The sequence below is a fragment of the Malaclemys terrapin genome, chromosome 4 (assembly GCF_027887155.1).
Source record: "Malaclemys terrapin pileata isolate rMalTer1 chromosome 4, rMalTer1.hap1, whole genome shotgun sequence".
Classification (NCBI taxonomy): Eukaryota; Metazoa; Chordata; order Testudines; family Emydidae; genus Malaclemys; species Malaclemys terrapin.
The window spans coordinates 140755497-140772731 of record NC_071508.1 but is presented as its reverse complement, the minus strand read 5'-3'; the positions used below and the strand labels follow the sequence as shown (position 1 = coordinate 140772731).

The following is a 17235-nucleotide window of genomic DNA, read 5'->3' as shown; positions in this document are numbered from 1 at the left end:
TGGTGAGCCCTTTAGTACAATGATCTTGCCTCTTATTTAACAATATAACTGTGCTCAAGTTAAGACTCGATGATAGTATAGCTCAAACAGGTTACAGGCTTGATGCAGAAATTACTGAGCGAGGTTCTGTGGTTTGTGTAAGTCAGACTAGATGATCACGATGGTCCCTTCTGATCTTAACATCTATGAATCTAAGAGAAATGAAATGTGGATTTCAGATGCAGACTTGATGGGCCAAAACCAGGCTTTGTGTAAGGAGGTATAACTCCATTCATTGTCGTGGAAGGAGTTACGACCACTTATAGCAAGGCTGAATTTGGACTGATATGTTCAGGGGTGTATGGAGGCCTTTTGCATGGAGAGAAGTGTATTTATGTGGAACTTACTAATTGCATCCTTCATCAGATACTTTTCTAAAAAGTTCCAGGAAAATCCAATGTTATTACCAGTACAATATTATTACCATGATACAATATTGATAGTGACAATGACTTCCACACAAATGTACTGTCCTCTTTGGTTCTGATAATACCAGACTGATATTGCTTCCATCAAGCTTTTGATACAGCAAAGTGACAGGAACAGGACTTGCCATAGGAGGGTCCATTCGCACAGCCTCTGTCATCCTCCTCATTGGATCAGTCCAAGGTCCCAGACTCATCTTCCCTATTTCCAGAAGACTTTAAGTCTTACTAAGACCTTCTAAGGAGGATGGCTGCAGAAGCTTTGGGCATCCAAACTTAGTTTGTCCAAGAGAATACTCAAACTTTTGGACATTCTTCAGTCCTCAGCCCCTGGGAGGGTTGCACTCCCTATAAATGAACCTCTCTGGGAGCCAGTGAAGACCTTGTGGCACATGCTAGCTTCCTTAGTTCCCTTGACTAAACATGTGGGCAAGCAGTACTATGTCCCCATTCAAGGCTTTGAATATTTCTCCTCTCTCCCGGGTCCAAACTCCCTTGTGGTTACTGCCACAGACAAGAGGACACACCAGGGAAGACACAAATTGATGCCCAAAGAGAAAAAGGCCAAGAGACTGGATTTAATGAACAGAGAGATTTATTTCGCCTTGTCTCTCCAAATGTGCATAGCTAATAAGAGGCTCTTTTATCTAAGTATGATTTTGTGAACTGGAACACATTTGCCAAATTCACCAACAGACTAGACTGCCAGAAGATGCAAAGGAGAAATGTAAGGTTTTCCTGGTAGAGGGCTACCTAGTAGCCAAGACATCACTCCAGCGGGCGCTTGATGTAGCAGACACTTCTTCCAGGATTATGGCCTCAGCTGTAACAATGAGAAGAGCCTCCTGGATACAGCACTCCAGCATAGCCCTTGAAGTTCAACAGGATATAGCAGACCTCCCCTTTGATAGGTGGTTTCTGTTTTCTGAGAAAACCAGTGAGACTCAACGCTTATTTAAAGACTCTCATGTTACATTACGCTCTTTTGGGGGGAGGGGAGATCTGTACCCCAGCCATCCAGAGATGGCAACACAGGGGTCCGCAACGATATGCTCAATACTTCCAGCAGTATTTCAGGCACCTTGCCTATTCTAGGCAGCAGGCCTTTGCAAAGAGGAGGCATCAATAACAGAGGAGGTGGTTCTCTGGTTCCACCTCTAACCAGCCAGCTCATCCTCTATCAGCTTTGGGCAAAAAGCCCTTTTTGACTTTTGCCTCCAGGACAGCATTCTAACCACCAGCAATCTCTCTCTCGTATCTCCTTTCTCTGGGGACAGACTGTCCCACTTTTGCTATGATTGGGAAACCATAACTGGAGGCAAATGGATCTTAAGTACTTTGAGAGTGGGACATACTATCCAATTCCTCCCATCCCTTTTCAGGGATCCATCTAAAAAATTGTTACTTCATCAAGAACTTCAAAGGTCACAGAAGAAGTCCTTCTTCAAAATTGGGGGATGGTGTTTTATTCCCGGTAGTTTCTGATCTCCCAAGTGAAAGGCGGGGTCTGAAACCCATACTTGATCTTTGAAATGGCAACGTGTACGTCATATATATTAGGTTTTGTATGGTCACCCTAGTGACCCTCCCCTCTCACCCGCCCCTTGTTAGAGCACAATGATTGGTTTGCTGCCCTCAGTCTTCAGGACACCTACTTCCATATGGCACTGTTGCCGAGCCACAGAAAGTTGCTGAGACTTGTAATAGCAGACCAACATTAGCAATACACAGTACTCTCCTTTTGCCTGTCCTCTTCCTTGCATGTATTCACCAAATGCCATATGTCAGGCGGGAGGGAATGTCTCCCGTAACGGCACTATTCACTTGTGCAGGGCAAATCGGAAGACCAAGTCCTTAGTCATGTCCAACTTATACCATGGCTCTTTGACTATCTGGAACTCATCCTATACAAATGAAAATCCACATTAGTTCCAACACAGAAAATAGAGTTCATTGGATCCCTACTCGACTCCACAAGTTTGTTGGCTTTTTTCCTGAAGGAGTGGTTTCAGACGATTCACCAGCTATGCCTGTGCTCAAATCTTGCCCCCTCTCCACAGTCTGAGTATGTTTGAAGTTGCTGCTCCACATGGCCCCTTGTACTTATGTCATTTGGCATGCGAGCTTGTCTCCATTCTCTTCAGGGAAGATTAAGATTGGTTTAAACACCCAAACTGTCATTCTTCGCACATGCTAGTTTAGGTGCCTCTGGCAGTCCTGGCATCCCTAGAGCAGCAGACGGATCAGAGCAATGTTTGTGCAGTTGTACATTTTGCTCATGTCCTCCCCTCCCTGCCCCCAAACACAACCATCGTTACGTTTGTCTCGATGATAGGCTGATGTGCACATCTGGGGACACTGAGAGCCCAACCTTTGTGGAAAGAACAGGAGACATAAGAACGGCCATACTGGGTCAGACCAAAGGTTTGTCTAGCCCAGTATCCTGTCTTCCGACAGTGACCAATGCCAAGTGCCCCAGAGGGAATGAACAGGTAATCATCAAGTGATCCATCCCCTGTCACCCATTTCCAGCTTCTTGCAAACAGAGGCTTGAGACACCATCCCTGCCCATCCTGGCTCATAGCCATTGATGGACCTATCCTCCATGAATTTATCTAGTTCTTTTTTGAACTCTGTTATAGTCTTGGCCTTCACAACATCCTCTGGCAAAATGTTCCACAGGTTGACTTTGCGTTGTGTGAGAAAATACTTCCCAATATTCTGTTAGCTTTTCTGAGTGCCACTGCACATTGAGTGGATATTTTCAGAGAACTCTCCACAATGACTTGAAGATCTTTCTTGAGTGGTAACAGCTAATTTAGACCCCATCATTTTATATGTATAGTTGAGATTATGTTTTCCAATGTGCATTACTTTGCATTTATCAACACTGAATTTCATCTGCCATGTTGTTGCCCAGTCACTCAGTTTTGAGAGATCCTTTTGTAGCTCTTCACAGTCTGCCTGGGACTTAACTATTGTGAGTAGTTTTATATCATCTGAAAATTTTTCCACCTCACTGTTTACCCCTTTTTGCAGATCATTTATAAATATGTTAAATAGGACTGGGCCCAGTGCAGACTCCTGGGGGACAGTACTATTTACCTCTCTCCATTCTGAAAGCTGACCATTTATTTCTACCTTTGTTTCCTATCTTTTAACCAGTTACCAATCCATGAGCGAACCTTCCCTCTTATTCCATGACTGCTTACTTTGCTTAAGAGCCTTTGGTGAGGGACCTTGTCAAAGGCTTTCTGAAAGTCTAAATACACTATATCCACTGGATCCCCCTTGTTCACATGCTTGTTGACCCCCCCCTTAAAGAATTCTAGTCGATTGGTGAGGCATGATTTCCCTTTACAAAAACCATGTTGACTATTCCCCAACAAATTATATTCAGCTATGTGTGACAATTTTGTTCTTTACATACCATGCTACATATCAGTTTTCTAAATCTTTGAGCAATTTACATTTGCCACCCCTTTCTCCTTCTCATCAGGGAGCTTTTCCATTCATGTATTTACCAACAATACAACAGCAATGTATTATGTGAACAAGTAGGGAGGAACTCAGTCCAGTCAGCTCTATCAGGAAGCAATTAAGCACTTTTGCATCAAGGAAGACATTGTCCCGATGACCGCTCACTTACCTGGGTCCCAGAATCAGCTGGTTGACCACCTCAGCAGGAATTTCTCCAGAACTCTCAAGTGGTCTGTGAAGAACAGCATCTTGAGGTCGATTTTCAGGGCCAGGGCATTCCATCTGTTGACCTATTTTCAACAAATGACAACAAGAAATGCTCACAATTTTGCTCACAAGTGGGTCAGTCCCTGCTCTCTCACTGATGCCTTCTAACTGAGCTTGGGGTTTGTGCTAATCTATGCCTTCCCTCCCATTTGGCTCATTCCTCAGGTCTGTCTCAAACAAACAAGATCACGCCACACTAATACTCATTGTGCCAGCCTTGTCGAGGTAATGTCAGTTCTCTGATCTACTCAGTCTATCAGTCCAACCTCTGAGTCTTCTTCCCCTCCTTCCAGATCTTCTGTCAGAATATTGTGGTCAGATGTGGCATCCAGATCTGGGCAGCCTGTACCTCATGGCGTAGATGCCGAATGGTTAGATCAAGCAGAAGAGAGCTGTTCAGAAGCAGTCCAAAATGTGCCTGTTGAACAGTACAAACCAATGCACTGGATCAAACCTACTTGGCCAAATGGAAACACTTCTCAATCTGGCCTGCTGGTCAGGGAATTCAGCCAATGGAAGCCCAGATTCAGAATGGTTTAGAGTACCTGTTGCACCTTCAATTGTCAGACCTTTCCCTCAGCTCTGAGGGCCCACGTAGCAGTGGTTTTGGTGTTTCAACCCCGATCCAAATAAAGGTTTTGTTTTGTTTTTTCCAACTCTGGGGTAGTTAGGTTTCTGAAAGATGTTACTCGCCTCTTCCCTCTAATAAAGAACACTGTCCCTTTTGGGACCTTAACACTGTGCTCACTGCCCTCATGGGTTCCCTGTCGAGCCTAAACTGCGCTCGCTCGCTCTCTCTCTCTTTGACAAAAGATGACCTTTCTTATTGCACTAACCTCTGTCAAAAGGGTAGGTGTACGTCAGGCACTGGTGGTAGGACCTCCATATACTCAGTTTTTCAAAGGCAAAGTAACCTTAAGGCCACATCCAAAATTAACCAAAATGGTAACAAGCGATTCATCTCAACCAAATATTATACTTGCCTATTTTCTGAAGCCACAGTCAAATATAGGTGTCTGTGCTGTGTGTCATTCCGATGGAGGAAAGTCTGTTTGAAAATTTGTTGATTTAGAAGCTTGAAAATTATGATTTGGTCCGGAGTCTGCATGCCACAGGTGCAGCACATTGCTTAGCTTTACGTCTCCCGGTTGTCCGGTGTCAATCATTTTGTTGCAGTAAACCATAATGAATTTTTATTAAAAATATTCGCAAGAAATGCTCCTGACATAGACTGATGTTTGCATTTTATCCTTTAAAACATCCAAGAACTTCCAGGGATCTCAGTGGCTCCAGGACTCTCCTCCCCTCCCACTGAAAGTTCCCCACCACCACCATTGAAATCGGAGACCACTGAATATCTTGCTGCCCAATGTAATCTTAATATTTCCTTATGCTCCCCCACCAGTCGGTCTGTATCCACCTGTTGCCTTACACTTGGATTGCAAGCTCTGTGGAACAGGGAGCATAGTTTCATTTGTGTTTGTACAGTGCCTAGCACAGGGGGAGCCTGATCCATAGCTGGGCCTCCTAGGGGCTACCCCTATACGAATAATATCAGTATGGTCCAAATAGGAGACTGAGCCAACGTGCATCCCTTTGTCCTTATGGTCCTGCTAGTTACCTCAGAGCCATGTAGTGAGAATTCTTTGGTTCCATTGCAGACTGATGATTTCACATCACTGGGTGCACTTTCTTCAGATCTTTGTTTAATTGATCCATTATTTTCCTGCTGTCCAGAAGGTAGTACACATCCATCCCTACCACAACATCTGTGTAAAATAGTGAGGAGAGCTGGGTTCATTTCCCAGCTCTGCCACTTACTTGCTATGTGGCTTTATATTGGACAAAAGATTTTAACCGCTTCATGCCTCAGTTTCCCTGTTTATAAAGCACAGTAACACCACTTTCTCACCTGGGTAAAGCATTTTGAAGTCTATGGATAAAACACTGTAAGTAGTCAGCATTATTATAGGCATCACTAGTCAGCTTTTATTGCCCATTAGTCCAACTTTTCCCCAAACACCTCCGTACCATGCTGTCCCTTATGTATGAGAGGCACTCCCCATAACATCTACAAAGCCATTATACTCCAGTATTCTCCTTTAAACACAACTCTGCCAGGATACCTACAAAACATGTGACCGTGGCTAAGCAGTTGCTGTGACCCCTGCTTACACTAATCCTAATCATCTCACTGTTGCCTTGTGCTCCCCATCTGCTTGTAGTAATTACCCGTTCTCTCATCATACATTTAGACTGTAAGCTCTTGGGGGCAGAAACAGTCTTTTTGTCATATGCATATGACATGCTTTATTACGATAAGGCTCTCTTGGTGCTATTGCAATACAAATAATGAAGGTGTCAATTTAATAAAGGTGTAATTGCTTTCCCTGATATTAAATTAATGGAGATATCCCATCTCCTAGAACTGGAAGGGACCTTGAAAGGTCATGGAGTCCAGCCCCCTGCCTTCACTAGCAGGACCAAGTACTGATTTTGCCCCAGATCCCTAAGTGGCCCCCTCAAGGATTGAACTCACAACCCTGGGTTTAGCAGGCCAATGCTCAAACCACTGAGCTATCCCTCCCCTCATGTTGGGTAACATTGATAGTAAATCACACTCAATCCAGATATGCCAAATTCCCTGTATATCAGGCTCTACCTTAAACCTGACCTTGCAAACACGTGCTATCACAGACCTCCTTATGGATACGCTAGCATGCCAATTTGTAGGATCAGGGCCTTCGTGAGTTACTTTGCTAGTGAACACATTTTTGCCACTTGAAGCCACAGTCCTTGTATACAAGAGTTCAAGGCACTTGTGGATTGAGTCACTGAATGTGTAAATGTTTTATTTCAAAACTGACCTGTATTCTTATACATTGGACATCACTTAAATAAAAAACATAGCAGGATTAGCAAAGCAAGAGACGTATGTTAAGGCAATATCTTTAGAGATATCTCTGTATTATGTTAAGGTTCAAAGAAGATGTTATACCTAGTTAGCTAGAACAGAACTGAGCCATTATCTCATTAGGTCATTGAAGTGGAACAACACAAAAGATTTTTCAAGTTTGTCAGTTGCATTTTAGTTGTGTTTTTGTTAGAAAGTAAGCCGTGAAACCATACGGTGTCGTTTAAGTGGAAAAAATGCTTTTGATGTTAAACTTCAAAAGAAATTTTCTCAGCAGAAAGTAGGTTAGCACCTTATTTATTACTACTTTAGGTTGTTGTTGGAACGCTCTGTACATAGTATAGGATTCTTTTTTGTCTTGATGCTTATATTTATCTCCTGTAGTTCATGCTTTTCACTGTTGAATTGGAGATGGTTTTAATGATAGACAATCAGTCAATTTACATGCATATTTTATAGGGTTTTTTACAATTTATTTCTGCATTTAAAAACAATCGTAAATTTCTTTTAACCAGACAAATGAGCACCGACTTATACTCAGCATAACATCAGACACTAAGATTTTACTTATGAAACAATATACATAGATTTATTTATGAATTGGTTGGTATGGTATTAGAAATATCTTTCCAACATTGCAATTTTACAGGCCCTCTGTTGATCATCAGTTCACACATTAGATGTATTCTTTTTTTATTAATGGCTCCCGTGTGCTATTGTTGCTTAGCTCCCAAAGTGCTCCCCAAACTTTACAAAATCTGGGGATTGATAAACATTTATAATCGTTAATCCATTCGGCATGCACAGCTTCTATTTTTGTGCTACAGTTCAACTGGCAACTAAAATAGTTAAATCTCAAGTCAGTAACAGTAGACTGACTGCCCGATCCTATAATCCTTTCCGATTGACATTATTATGATGAATTATTTGTATCACAGTAGTGCCTAGAGGCCCTGAACAAATTGGAGCTCCATTTTGCTTGGTGCTAACACAGAGACAATCCCTGCCCCAGAAATCTTACAATCTACGTTTACAAGAAAAAGGGTGGGAGAAGGAAAATATTATTCCCATTTGAAAGCCAGAAACACAGAGGTTATCTGACTTGCCCAAGGTCACATGGAGTCTATAACAGAACCAGGAACCTAACAGAGTTCTCTTCAGTCCTAGTCCAGTGTCTTAACCACATGACCAAAGACTCCCCTCAAAGACTGTTTTAGTAAGTATTATTTGTGTATAAGGGTTTTTAGGATCATGCCCTAATACAGTATCTATGCAGCTTATGTATTTTGCCTCAATACCAAACTGAGACCTATTTACTTGCCTTTTGTTTTATTATGTAGGGAATCCCAGTTGCAAACTCCCCTATGGACTCTGGATTTCCTGGATTACCAATTACCTTTTCAAAACATCCTCCTGTAAGAGTAACAAATGTGAATCTGCTTGAAGGAATCAACCATTTATTTGGATCTGACCTCATGTTTCCTCATGTACTTGAAGATCCTTTACAGAATGAGGCAAATAAATGTGAGTATAGTATTCTGGTTCCTTTCTGGAATGTAAAATATAATTATATATTTCCCTGTACTGGACATTACATATAGGATAAATTGAATAATTTTAATAAGAACATTTTGACTTGCCAAAGATATCTTGGAGACTGATCTGGAACTAATGGCATTTCAGTTGCATTAAAAAAAAGATTACATTAGTTCATTCATAGTTGACTTTATTTTGTAGTACTTATATATAATTACATTTTTGTGCACATCCTACAGATGATTATGAAAAACTCATAGGTTTTCAGAGAAAGAATGAACAGTTTGTATTTTTTCCTAGTTTTTGTCATTTTTCTGAGTTGTTTTCATTTTGGGGCATCTGTCAATCTGAATAAATTCCATAAGAATGATCATATTTCAACTTTTTGGGGTCACTAATTTCAATCTGTGAAAGAAAACTATGTTAAAAACTGAAAAGGAAAGTGATGGTATGACCATCAAGGTTCTTGTTATGCCTGTTAGGAAACAATAAGAAAAATACAGAATTCTAGAAGCCTACAGGAAAAGAGGAATGGATGGAGTTCTTGATAATTGGAAACGGGCACGTTGGGGTTTGGCTGGAGTACTGTTGTTATGTTTGGAGGATATCCATATACATTTTGTGATTCAGATAAGAAATCGAAGAACCCAGGAATGGTGACAATTAATCCTCGAAGCATCCATGCAGAAATAGCTCTCAGGCAAGTAAAAGGAGCAACAGCTAATCTTCTAAACCAGTTGACACAACAGAGTGGCACTACCCGAACTGCATATGTGCACCAGAACAGCAGAGAAAATGACGGCAGGTGAGGATCTTATCAGCAATAAACATTGTTTTTCTTATTTTTTCTAGCACGATGCCTCCCTTCTTCCTTAATCACTCTACAGCTGAGAAAATCTGACTTTTTCTTCTTTCCAGGGCTGACAAAGTTTTCTTTCCTCCAACCCCTTCTCCCATCATCCAAAAGATGTGTTTTACTTGGGTCATCATTCCCAGCTTCCCCGGAGGGATATGATTTCCTCTGTCCCCTGATAAAGCTCCCAATGTGACTAATAAGACTGAAAAACATGCAGATAAAAAGGTTAGAGCTGGAACGATGACTCATTTGGCGTGTGACCCAAGCTGATTCTGTACTGTAGCTTGCTCGAGCCTTCCTGTTTCATTTTTTGTTTTCTTCGCAGTTCCTAATTTTTTGGTTACTGTTTTAAAAATTGAATATATCACAGTAGCAGCAGTCAAAAGTGAACCTGTTATTGTGACCAGGAATGCTCAAGGTTAAAAATGATTATCTCAAAATAAAGGCCTGCCCCCACTAACGCTACCAAGCACAGTACTTATTAACTTGAGACTACAAGCCTGTGAGACTATGAATATTAATGTGCAATGATTATTTATTTGTATTACTGTCGGACCTAAGAAACCTAGGGCAGGTCTTCACTACGGGGGGAGGAGGGGGCGATTTAAGATACGCAAATTCAGCTACGCGAATAGCATAGCTGAATTCGACGTATCGCAGCCGACTTACCCCACTGTAGGGACGGCGGCAAAATCGACCTCTGCGGCTTCCCGTCAACGGCGCTTACTCCTACCTCCGCTGGTGGAGTAAGAGCGTCGATTCAGGGATCGATTGTCGCGTCCCAACGGGACGCGATAAATCGATCCCCGAGAGGTCGAGTTCTACCCGCCGATTCAGGCAGGTAGTGTAGACCTAGCCCTAGTCACAGAGCAGGACTCCATTATGCTAGGCACTGTACATTGCAATAAGAACTACACTCAGTAGCTGGTGTTTGCAGGATCAGGGCCCAAGAGAGCATTTGTCTTAGGACAAATTTCACACATTATTATACCTAAAGACCATATAATTCTATGGCAGCTTAAATCCCATTTTGTGTGTCATTGCATTAGCACTACAGTGCACAATCAGTTGATGCTCAAAGAAAAACTCAAAATGTGCTCCGTAGCAAGGATTCTGCCTATCATACTTGGAGAATTAATTCCATGCTTTTTCTTACTAGAAAAATTTGCATGAAGATGGAGGATCACATTTTGCCCCTCGTGCTCAAAGCACACTGGCAATCAAAATGTTAGGAAGTAAAAATAATTGGATAGAAAATAATACCTCAAGGACAGTTAGCATTAATAGGTTCACTTTGTGCTGACTGGCTCAGGTACTCCTGTAACCTTAGACAACTTCTGATTTAGTTCAAGGTGAGCTCTGAGAGTCTCACGCAAACCTATACTTCCTTGCAGGTGGGCTCCTTTGCCTGAATAGTTCCATGCTAACAGAGATGTTCCAGGGCAAATGGTCTGAGGAAATGACCAACGGACATTCATAGCTAATTCATAAAGAGTGAATTTTACCCCCCAGTGTGTAGGCCTTTTGCTGGCCCTCTGTGCAGGACTAAATGTCTCCCCCACTATTTAATTAGAATGCTGTTGCTCTGATGTGTGCACTTATTTTTACTTGGGGCAGAAGTATTTTTCACTTATAGCTGTGTGCCTTATTCTTTCCTTGGCACGTGGATTGACTTGCACTTACGTCAGTCCTTTTTATATTTAAAAGTGAGTGAGATTGTGCTATGCAAAGAGCTCATGGAGAGCCCAGCCCAAGTCCAAAATCACTGTGTTAAAGGCTTTCCCGTCAGTTCCACTGGCTGTGTGTTTCAATGCAGAGGGGTTCCCCACTGCGCTGCTGCCTTCGCTCCACTCAAGCACTGCTGCCCAAACTAACCTGCAGCAATAGAATCTTTAAAGAGCAGTTGGGACAATTAATCTAGCAATGAGAACTTTAGATACGTGTGTGCAGTCTTCCTCAGACCAATGAGTCATTACCACTATTTGCATGAAAATTAACTGTAGTAGAATGATTGGCTGATTTACCACTGACACACTAGCACTACTTAAGAGTTATCTGTGCTGTTGACCTGAGCCATCCATGACCTACAGAATTATAACAATTACAGACAACAAGCAGTAATAACTTAGCTTAATTACAACCTAATTTATTCAAATACAGCCTACACACAAGACTTCAATTAATTTTACATATATGAAAAATGTGAAGTGTGTTGTTTTGCTGTTAATATAACATGGATCAAAGAAAAGACTCACAAAGGATGCTACAATTTTTCAAAGGACAGCGTTTTTAATTAATTTATAAACTAATTAATAGACTTACTTGTCAATTCTCGAAAATTCATTCTGTAGTCAGAGAGCAAGTGCTGTAAATTTGGGGAAGATGTACCCTATTTTTCATACAAAGCAAAGAGGTTGAATCCCTGATTTAAGTGCAAAATGGAACTTAACCTCAACTGTGAAATCCCAAACAGCACCTTCAGAATATAATTTGTTTCCCATCTTTGCTCCCTAGTGTAGTTGAATATTAAAACATCCCAGGCATCAATATGGCAAGTTTTCAACATTTTATTAATTTATATGTTAGTCTAAAAGAAACTTCATGACAACGAGATGCTGCCAAGTCAATGGGAGCTGCACCTTTCAAAAAGAAAATCAGTACACCTTCATTTAGATGCCTAAAGAGGGTTGTAAGCACCTAGCAGCACACAGCTAAGTTTTAAAATATTGGTTTTTACTTTTTTTTAAGCTGGAATTTAAGGAATGGAAAGTCCTATCAACTGGTCATGGAGGAGAGTATAAGTGAATCCCACATTCTAAAGCTGGGCGAGGTTCTTGCAATTCACATGAGTGGAACCTATAATCAGATGTTGAATGTTGTCATTTCTAAGCCAGTAATGGCACATTTCATTTGCTTAACAGCTGTGAACCAGCTAGTCATACATATGTAGGGTAAAATTTTCAGAAGCACCTATGTCACAGGGTCTGCAACTCACCGTTTAGCTCAGCTGAGGAATTACCTCACCACTGGCCACACCCTATCTGGCAGTTGCTCAGCCTGTTACTTCAGCCGCTCTGCCATTAGTCCAAAGCTGCTGTGCCTCTCCTTCGTGGCTTAGCACTCTGGCCAAGTCATCATCGTCTGCCTCTTCCGGGGTATTACCAGAGTCACCTTCCTCAAAGTCTCAGGCAGTCTCTGACTCCACTGTAGTAGCTGTGCCACTCCCACAGTGGCTGGTAGGGGAACCCAGGCCCATCCTCTACACCAGGTTCTAATCCACGGACCCTTGTATCAGCAATTCAGGTCTATCCCTCTTGGACTTTGCTGCGCCTTCCCCGGACTGCTTCCTACTCTGCCGTTCTCAGGCTCCTACTACCCCCTTGCATCAGGGAGTGTGACTGTAGGCTCACCTCCCTGCAACCCCATTCCAGCCTCAACTCCTAGGCTTTATAGAAACCCCGCCTGTTCCTGCTCAGGTGAGCTTCCTTCTCAGTCTCATTGCCCCTTAGCTCGCCAGCAGGTGTGGTGTAAGGCTAATTGGCCTCTCTTGGCATTTTTAACTGCATCCATGCTTGTGTGGGGTATGCCCCATCACAGCACAAGTTGTGAGTTTAAGTCCCAAGTTAAAGTCAAAGGGATTTAGGCTCCTAAGTGACTTAAGAGCTTTTCAAATGGGATTTAGCCATCTAAATCACTTAGACCTTGCAACACTGAGTGAAGCAATGACTAAATGCCTTTACAAATCTAGGCCTGCATGATTTAGGTGCTTTTGAAAATTTTACTCATAATCCTTACTTCATAGGATTAGCTATGAAAGTATTTGCAGAGCACAGAGGGTGAAATCCAGGCCCCAGTGAGGTCAATGAAAAATTTCCTCCTGAGCTCAGCAAGGCCAGGATTTCACCCATTATATATAGGAAGGTAGTTGTTACCTACGCATATGATAGGAATAAACATCAAATTAGTTGATTTGTTATTGTGCTGTAAAATTGAGAGTTATTGTTTCCATTACTGCTCTAAATTAATTCCTCCTTTATAAAGCTGTCACTATGGTTTGACTTTGTAATGTTTCTTTCTTGCAGGATGCCAGCCAATAGCCCCTCCAAGCCAAATCGAATGTAAACTTCTATAAGAAAAATGGACATGAGTGAAGTATTGAGTCAAACTCATCCCTGGTATTATTCCATTGACTTTAGTGGAGTTACACCATGGAAGAATTTGTCCTGTTCTGTTTATATTCACAGATGCCAGGGAAAAATTAATAATGATTGATACAAAGTGTGAATTAACGAATTAAGTTCCTATGGTTGGTGAAGCAAACATTCATGCACATAGAACATCATGATCCAAACAATGGATACGCCTTGAGACAAATACTGCTTTCACTTATGCTGATGTATATCCATTGAATTCAGTGGAAAAGATCCCTTGAAGTAATTACTTACTCCAGATTTACACTGGTGTAGCTGAAGGCAAAATTTGGTCTCTCCATCTTTTACAGGATTTTTTTCAACAACCTCAGGAACTTTCACAAAAATATGAATTAATTGCTCTTTGATTTAACTGGATTGGAAAAAATCGTAGTATGGTACATCATCCTGCAACAGTAAATGAGAAGGAACAGGATCAGTAGATAAGGGAGCAATCCTGCAAATTCTTACTCTGGCAAAACTCCCATGCAGGATTTGGGCAACTGATCTGAAAATATGACTGTCAGTCTACCACTTAGTTATAAGACATTTTATCTACAGTGAGCCTTTCGCATTCACATGTATTAAGTGTGGCCACTGAAGTCGGGAGGAGTCATGCAAGTATAGCTGAAGCCAGAATATGGCCTCTAATATTGAGAACCCAAATGTACCTGTTCCTTAACTTTATTTTTATTTTTTAAGTTATATTACAGTAATTTAAAATACCAGATGATATCACTAGCATGCATTAGTTATAAAGCCATCAAAATTCCATTAAACTGGTTTGGTTTTTTAAAAACTTAGTATGACTGTTTAAATAATTATTTGAGTAAACTGCCATGTTACATACACTTTGAAATTAAAGCAGTGAAAGACATCAGAGCATATGTTTTAATGTAATAAAGAATACCATTCAGAGCTTCATGTAATTTTCACAATATATATTTTACATGTCAGGCCCAAAGTAAATGGTTACTAAAATTATTGCATTTTCTTAAAATTTCATCAGTTAGATCTGTTAATATTTTGAAAATTCTGGAATTTTGGAAATGTGTAATTCTTGAGAATTGTATATCTTAGAAAATGTTTAAAATTAAAATATATTTTTATTTTTCCTTTGTAAGCACTGTAAATTTGTAAGAAAGAATTGGTGTTTCTTACAGTTAATTATAAATTAATATATAGCTGCTAAACACAAAGACTGTTTATCAGGCCACTACTATACGCGATTGTGTCAGATAGCCCTTTTTGGTGGCATTTTCCTTTGTTTTTTTGTAGTCATTTTAAAGATGTGCAGTTTGCAGGACAGCCACCAGGTGTCTTTGTTGCACTGTGGATTTTCTAGAGATTTGCCACAACATATTAGTCGTTTAGAAATTGGATCAGTTTCTGCTCTGTTACACCCATGTAAATCCAGAGTAACTCCACTGATTTGAGTAGAGTTATTCTGGATTTACACTGGGCTAAGGGAGATCACAGTTTAGGCCATGCAATTTACAGGGCAGACTGCTGCATCTGTGCGGAGTCAGCAGTGTTCTCCATAGGCACGGCAGTCTGCCTATACATTGTAAATTGCAGGTTCAGGGCCTTAGTTATTAGGTAGCGACATATGTCCTATACAGATTTCCATTGTTATTTGTATTATGTTGGTGCCTTGGAGCCCCTATCATGCTGGAGCTATACAAACCGGGGGCTTGAGCCAAAGCCTGTTAAAAGCAATGGAAAGGCCTATATGAAGAGAGAGTCCGAGCCCCAAAGAGCTTGCAGTCTGGATGAAGACATGATGCACGAGGTGGGTGTAGCAGATAACAAAGAGGATGAGGAGGGGGAGACAAGGGTAGCAGAAATGGGAATACAGGTTTCATAATACATAGACTAGCTATGGGCTTGATCCTACACCACTGACTTCATTGGGAGAAGGAGCAGGTCTGGTGTGGCAGTCTCTCACGGGCATTGTGGGAGAGGTAACCGGGACCTCGGGGAGGACAGGGTACTTGCTTTGGGGTGATCATTCCATCAGTATGGGCAACATGGAAGAAGATGCTTGAGAAAAGCGGCCACAAGCAGCCACTGAAGGCTGGTGTTAGTGGAACAAAAGGGATGGAAGATGACCATGTAAGTTATGAGAGTGGACAAGCTGTGAAGGGAGCAGTAGTTTGTGTTTGATGATGTGGAGAAGAGGGAGTAATCTCATTGTTTTCAGTCTGGCTACTCATGGAGTGAGGTAATATGCACAGGCCTCCGTGTGCTTGGCCCTGTACAAGCACAGTCCTTTCCCTGTAAAGCTAACAATCTAATGCTAAGGCAAGATGCAATACATGGGTTTAACAACAATTGGACGGAGAAGGGGAAGGGAGAATGAGGGTAACAATAATAATAGCAAATGATTGTCCAGACAGGATATTCAGTACAGATCCCTGCTCTTGGGACGCTCATGTGGACTTTGCACAAGCCGTAAACTATCTGGAAAGCCACGAGTATAACTTTGAATGGAAGTGTCCCATGCCTTGAGGCAGAGTCTTGGTGCCCCCAAACAGTCAAAAATTGGGCAGATACCCCAAACTGGTGGTGTGTTCTATAATTCGATTTCACCAACCCAGTAACAAATATGAACTCCTGGATCACTATAACAGTCTTAACATGGAGTCACAGACAGTCCTCTTAGGTTCTCCAGTCTGTCTTGCCACTCAGTCAAGCTGGACTTAGTGATAAATGTCATTTACACCAACCAAAAAATAAAAATAAAAAATCGCAAAATAATCAGGTTGCTTCCAGTCCCAAGAGACCAGTCACTTACCCCAGCTCATTTGGTACCCTAGATCTTACATCGAAGACAATGCCTGGAGCCAATCCTGTAATAAACTATCTAAAGATTTATTAACTAGGAAAAAGAAATGTTATTTACAGATTCAAGCAAGCAAGCATATAACACAAATGAGTTGCAAACTAAATCCTAAGAGTGACAAAGTTGTAGAGACCTGTCAATTCAAAATGTCTGTCAGGGCAAACCCTGGGGAATCTCCCACTTCAGTTTAGAGTCTCTGGCCCTGTGAGAGTTCAGAAGCATTATCATTTTTCCTTGTGAGACATTTTTATATCTTCTTCCTTCAGAAATCGAGTTGATAGCAATAGTTTCCACCCAAGTCCCTTCTTCATGGGGTGGGGGGGAAGAATGCACTTATCAAAGTCTGTGATCTTTGATCTTGTACAATGGCTCATTTGCATGTAATAAACAGAATTTAACCTCTTCCTGTTAGAGACCACCGTCTGCATTACATGAGGATTTTCCCTGTTTGATGAGATACATAGTCAGAGGTTTACAATGCACATGCTTGTTATCACTTTATAACATGGGGTATAGGTGAGTGAGAACAATACATGCAGCATCCTACAAGCATTGTATAAAACACTAAACACTTTCTATCAAGTTATCTAATATTTATTTTGATAATGCTAACACACAGGTAAGCAAGACTGATTTGCTAGCGCAGACCAGGCCTAATTGGGCACACAACCCACAGGCAGTTC

At 41.4% G+C, this 17235-nt stretch overlaps 1 protein-coding gene across 1 annotated transcript in view; it reads left to right on the top strand.

Annotated features, from left to right (window-relative positions):
* Positions 1–14815, top strand: part of LRRC9 (leucine rich repeat containing 9) — a 78149-nt gene extending 63334 nt beyond the window's left edge. The window contains exons 31-33 of the mRNA XM_054028604.1: positions 8466–8649; positions 9292–9466; positions 13600–14815. Coding sequence (XP_053884579.1) covers positions 8466–8649; positions 9292–9466; positions 13600–13639 — 399 coding nt within the window. The 3' untranslated portion in view covers positions 13640–14815. The remainder of the gene's footprint in view (positions 1–8465; positions 8650–9291; positions 9467–13599) is intronic.
* Positions 14816–17235: the final 2420 nt, after the last annotated feature.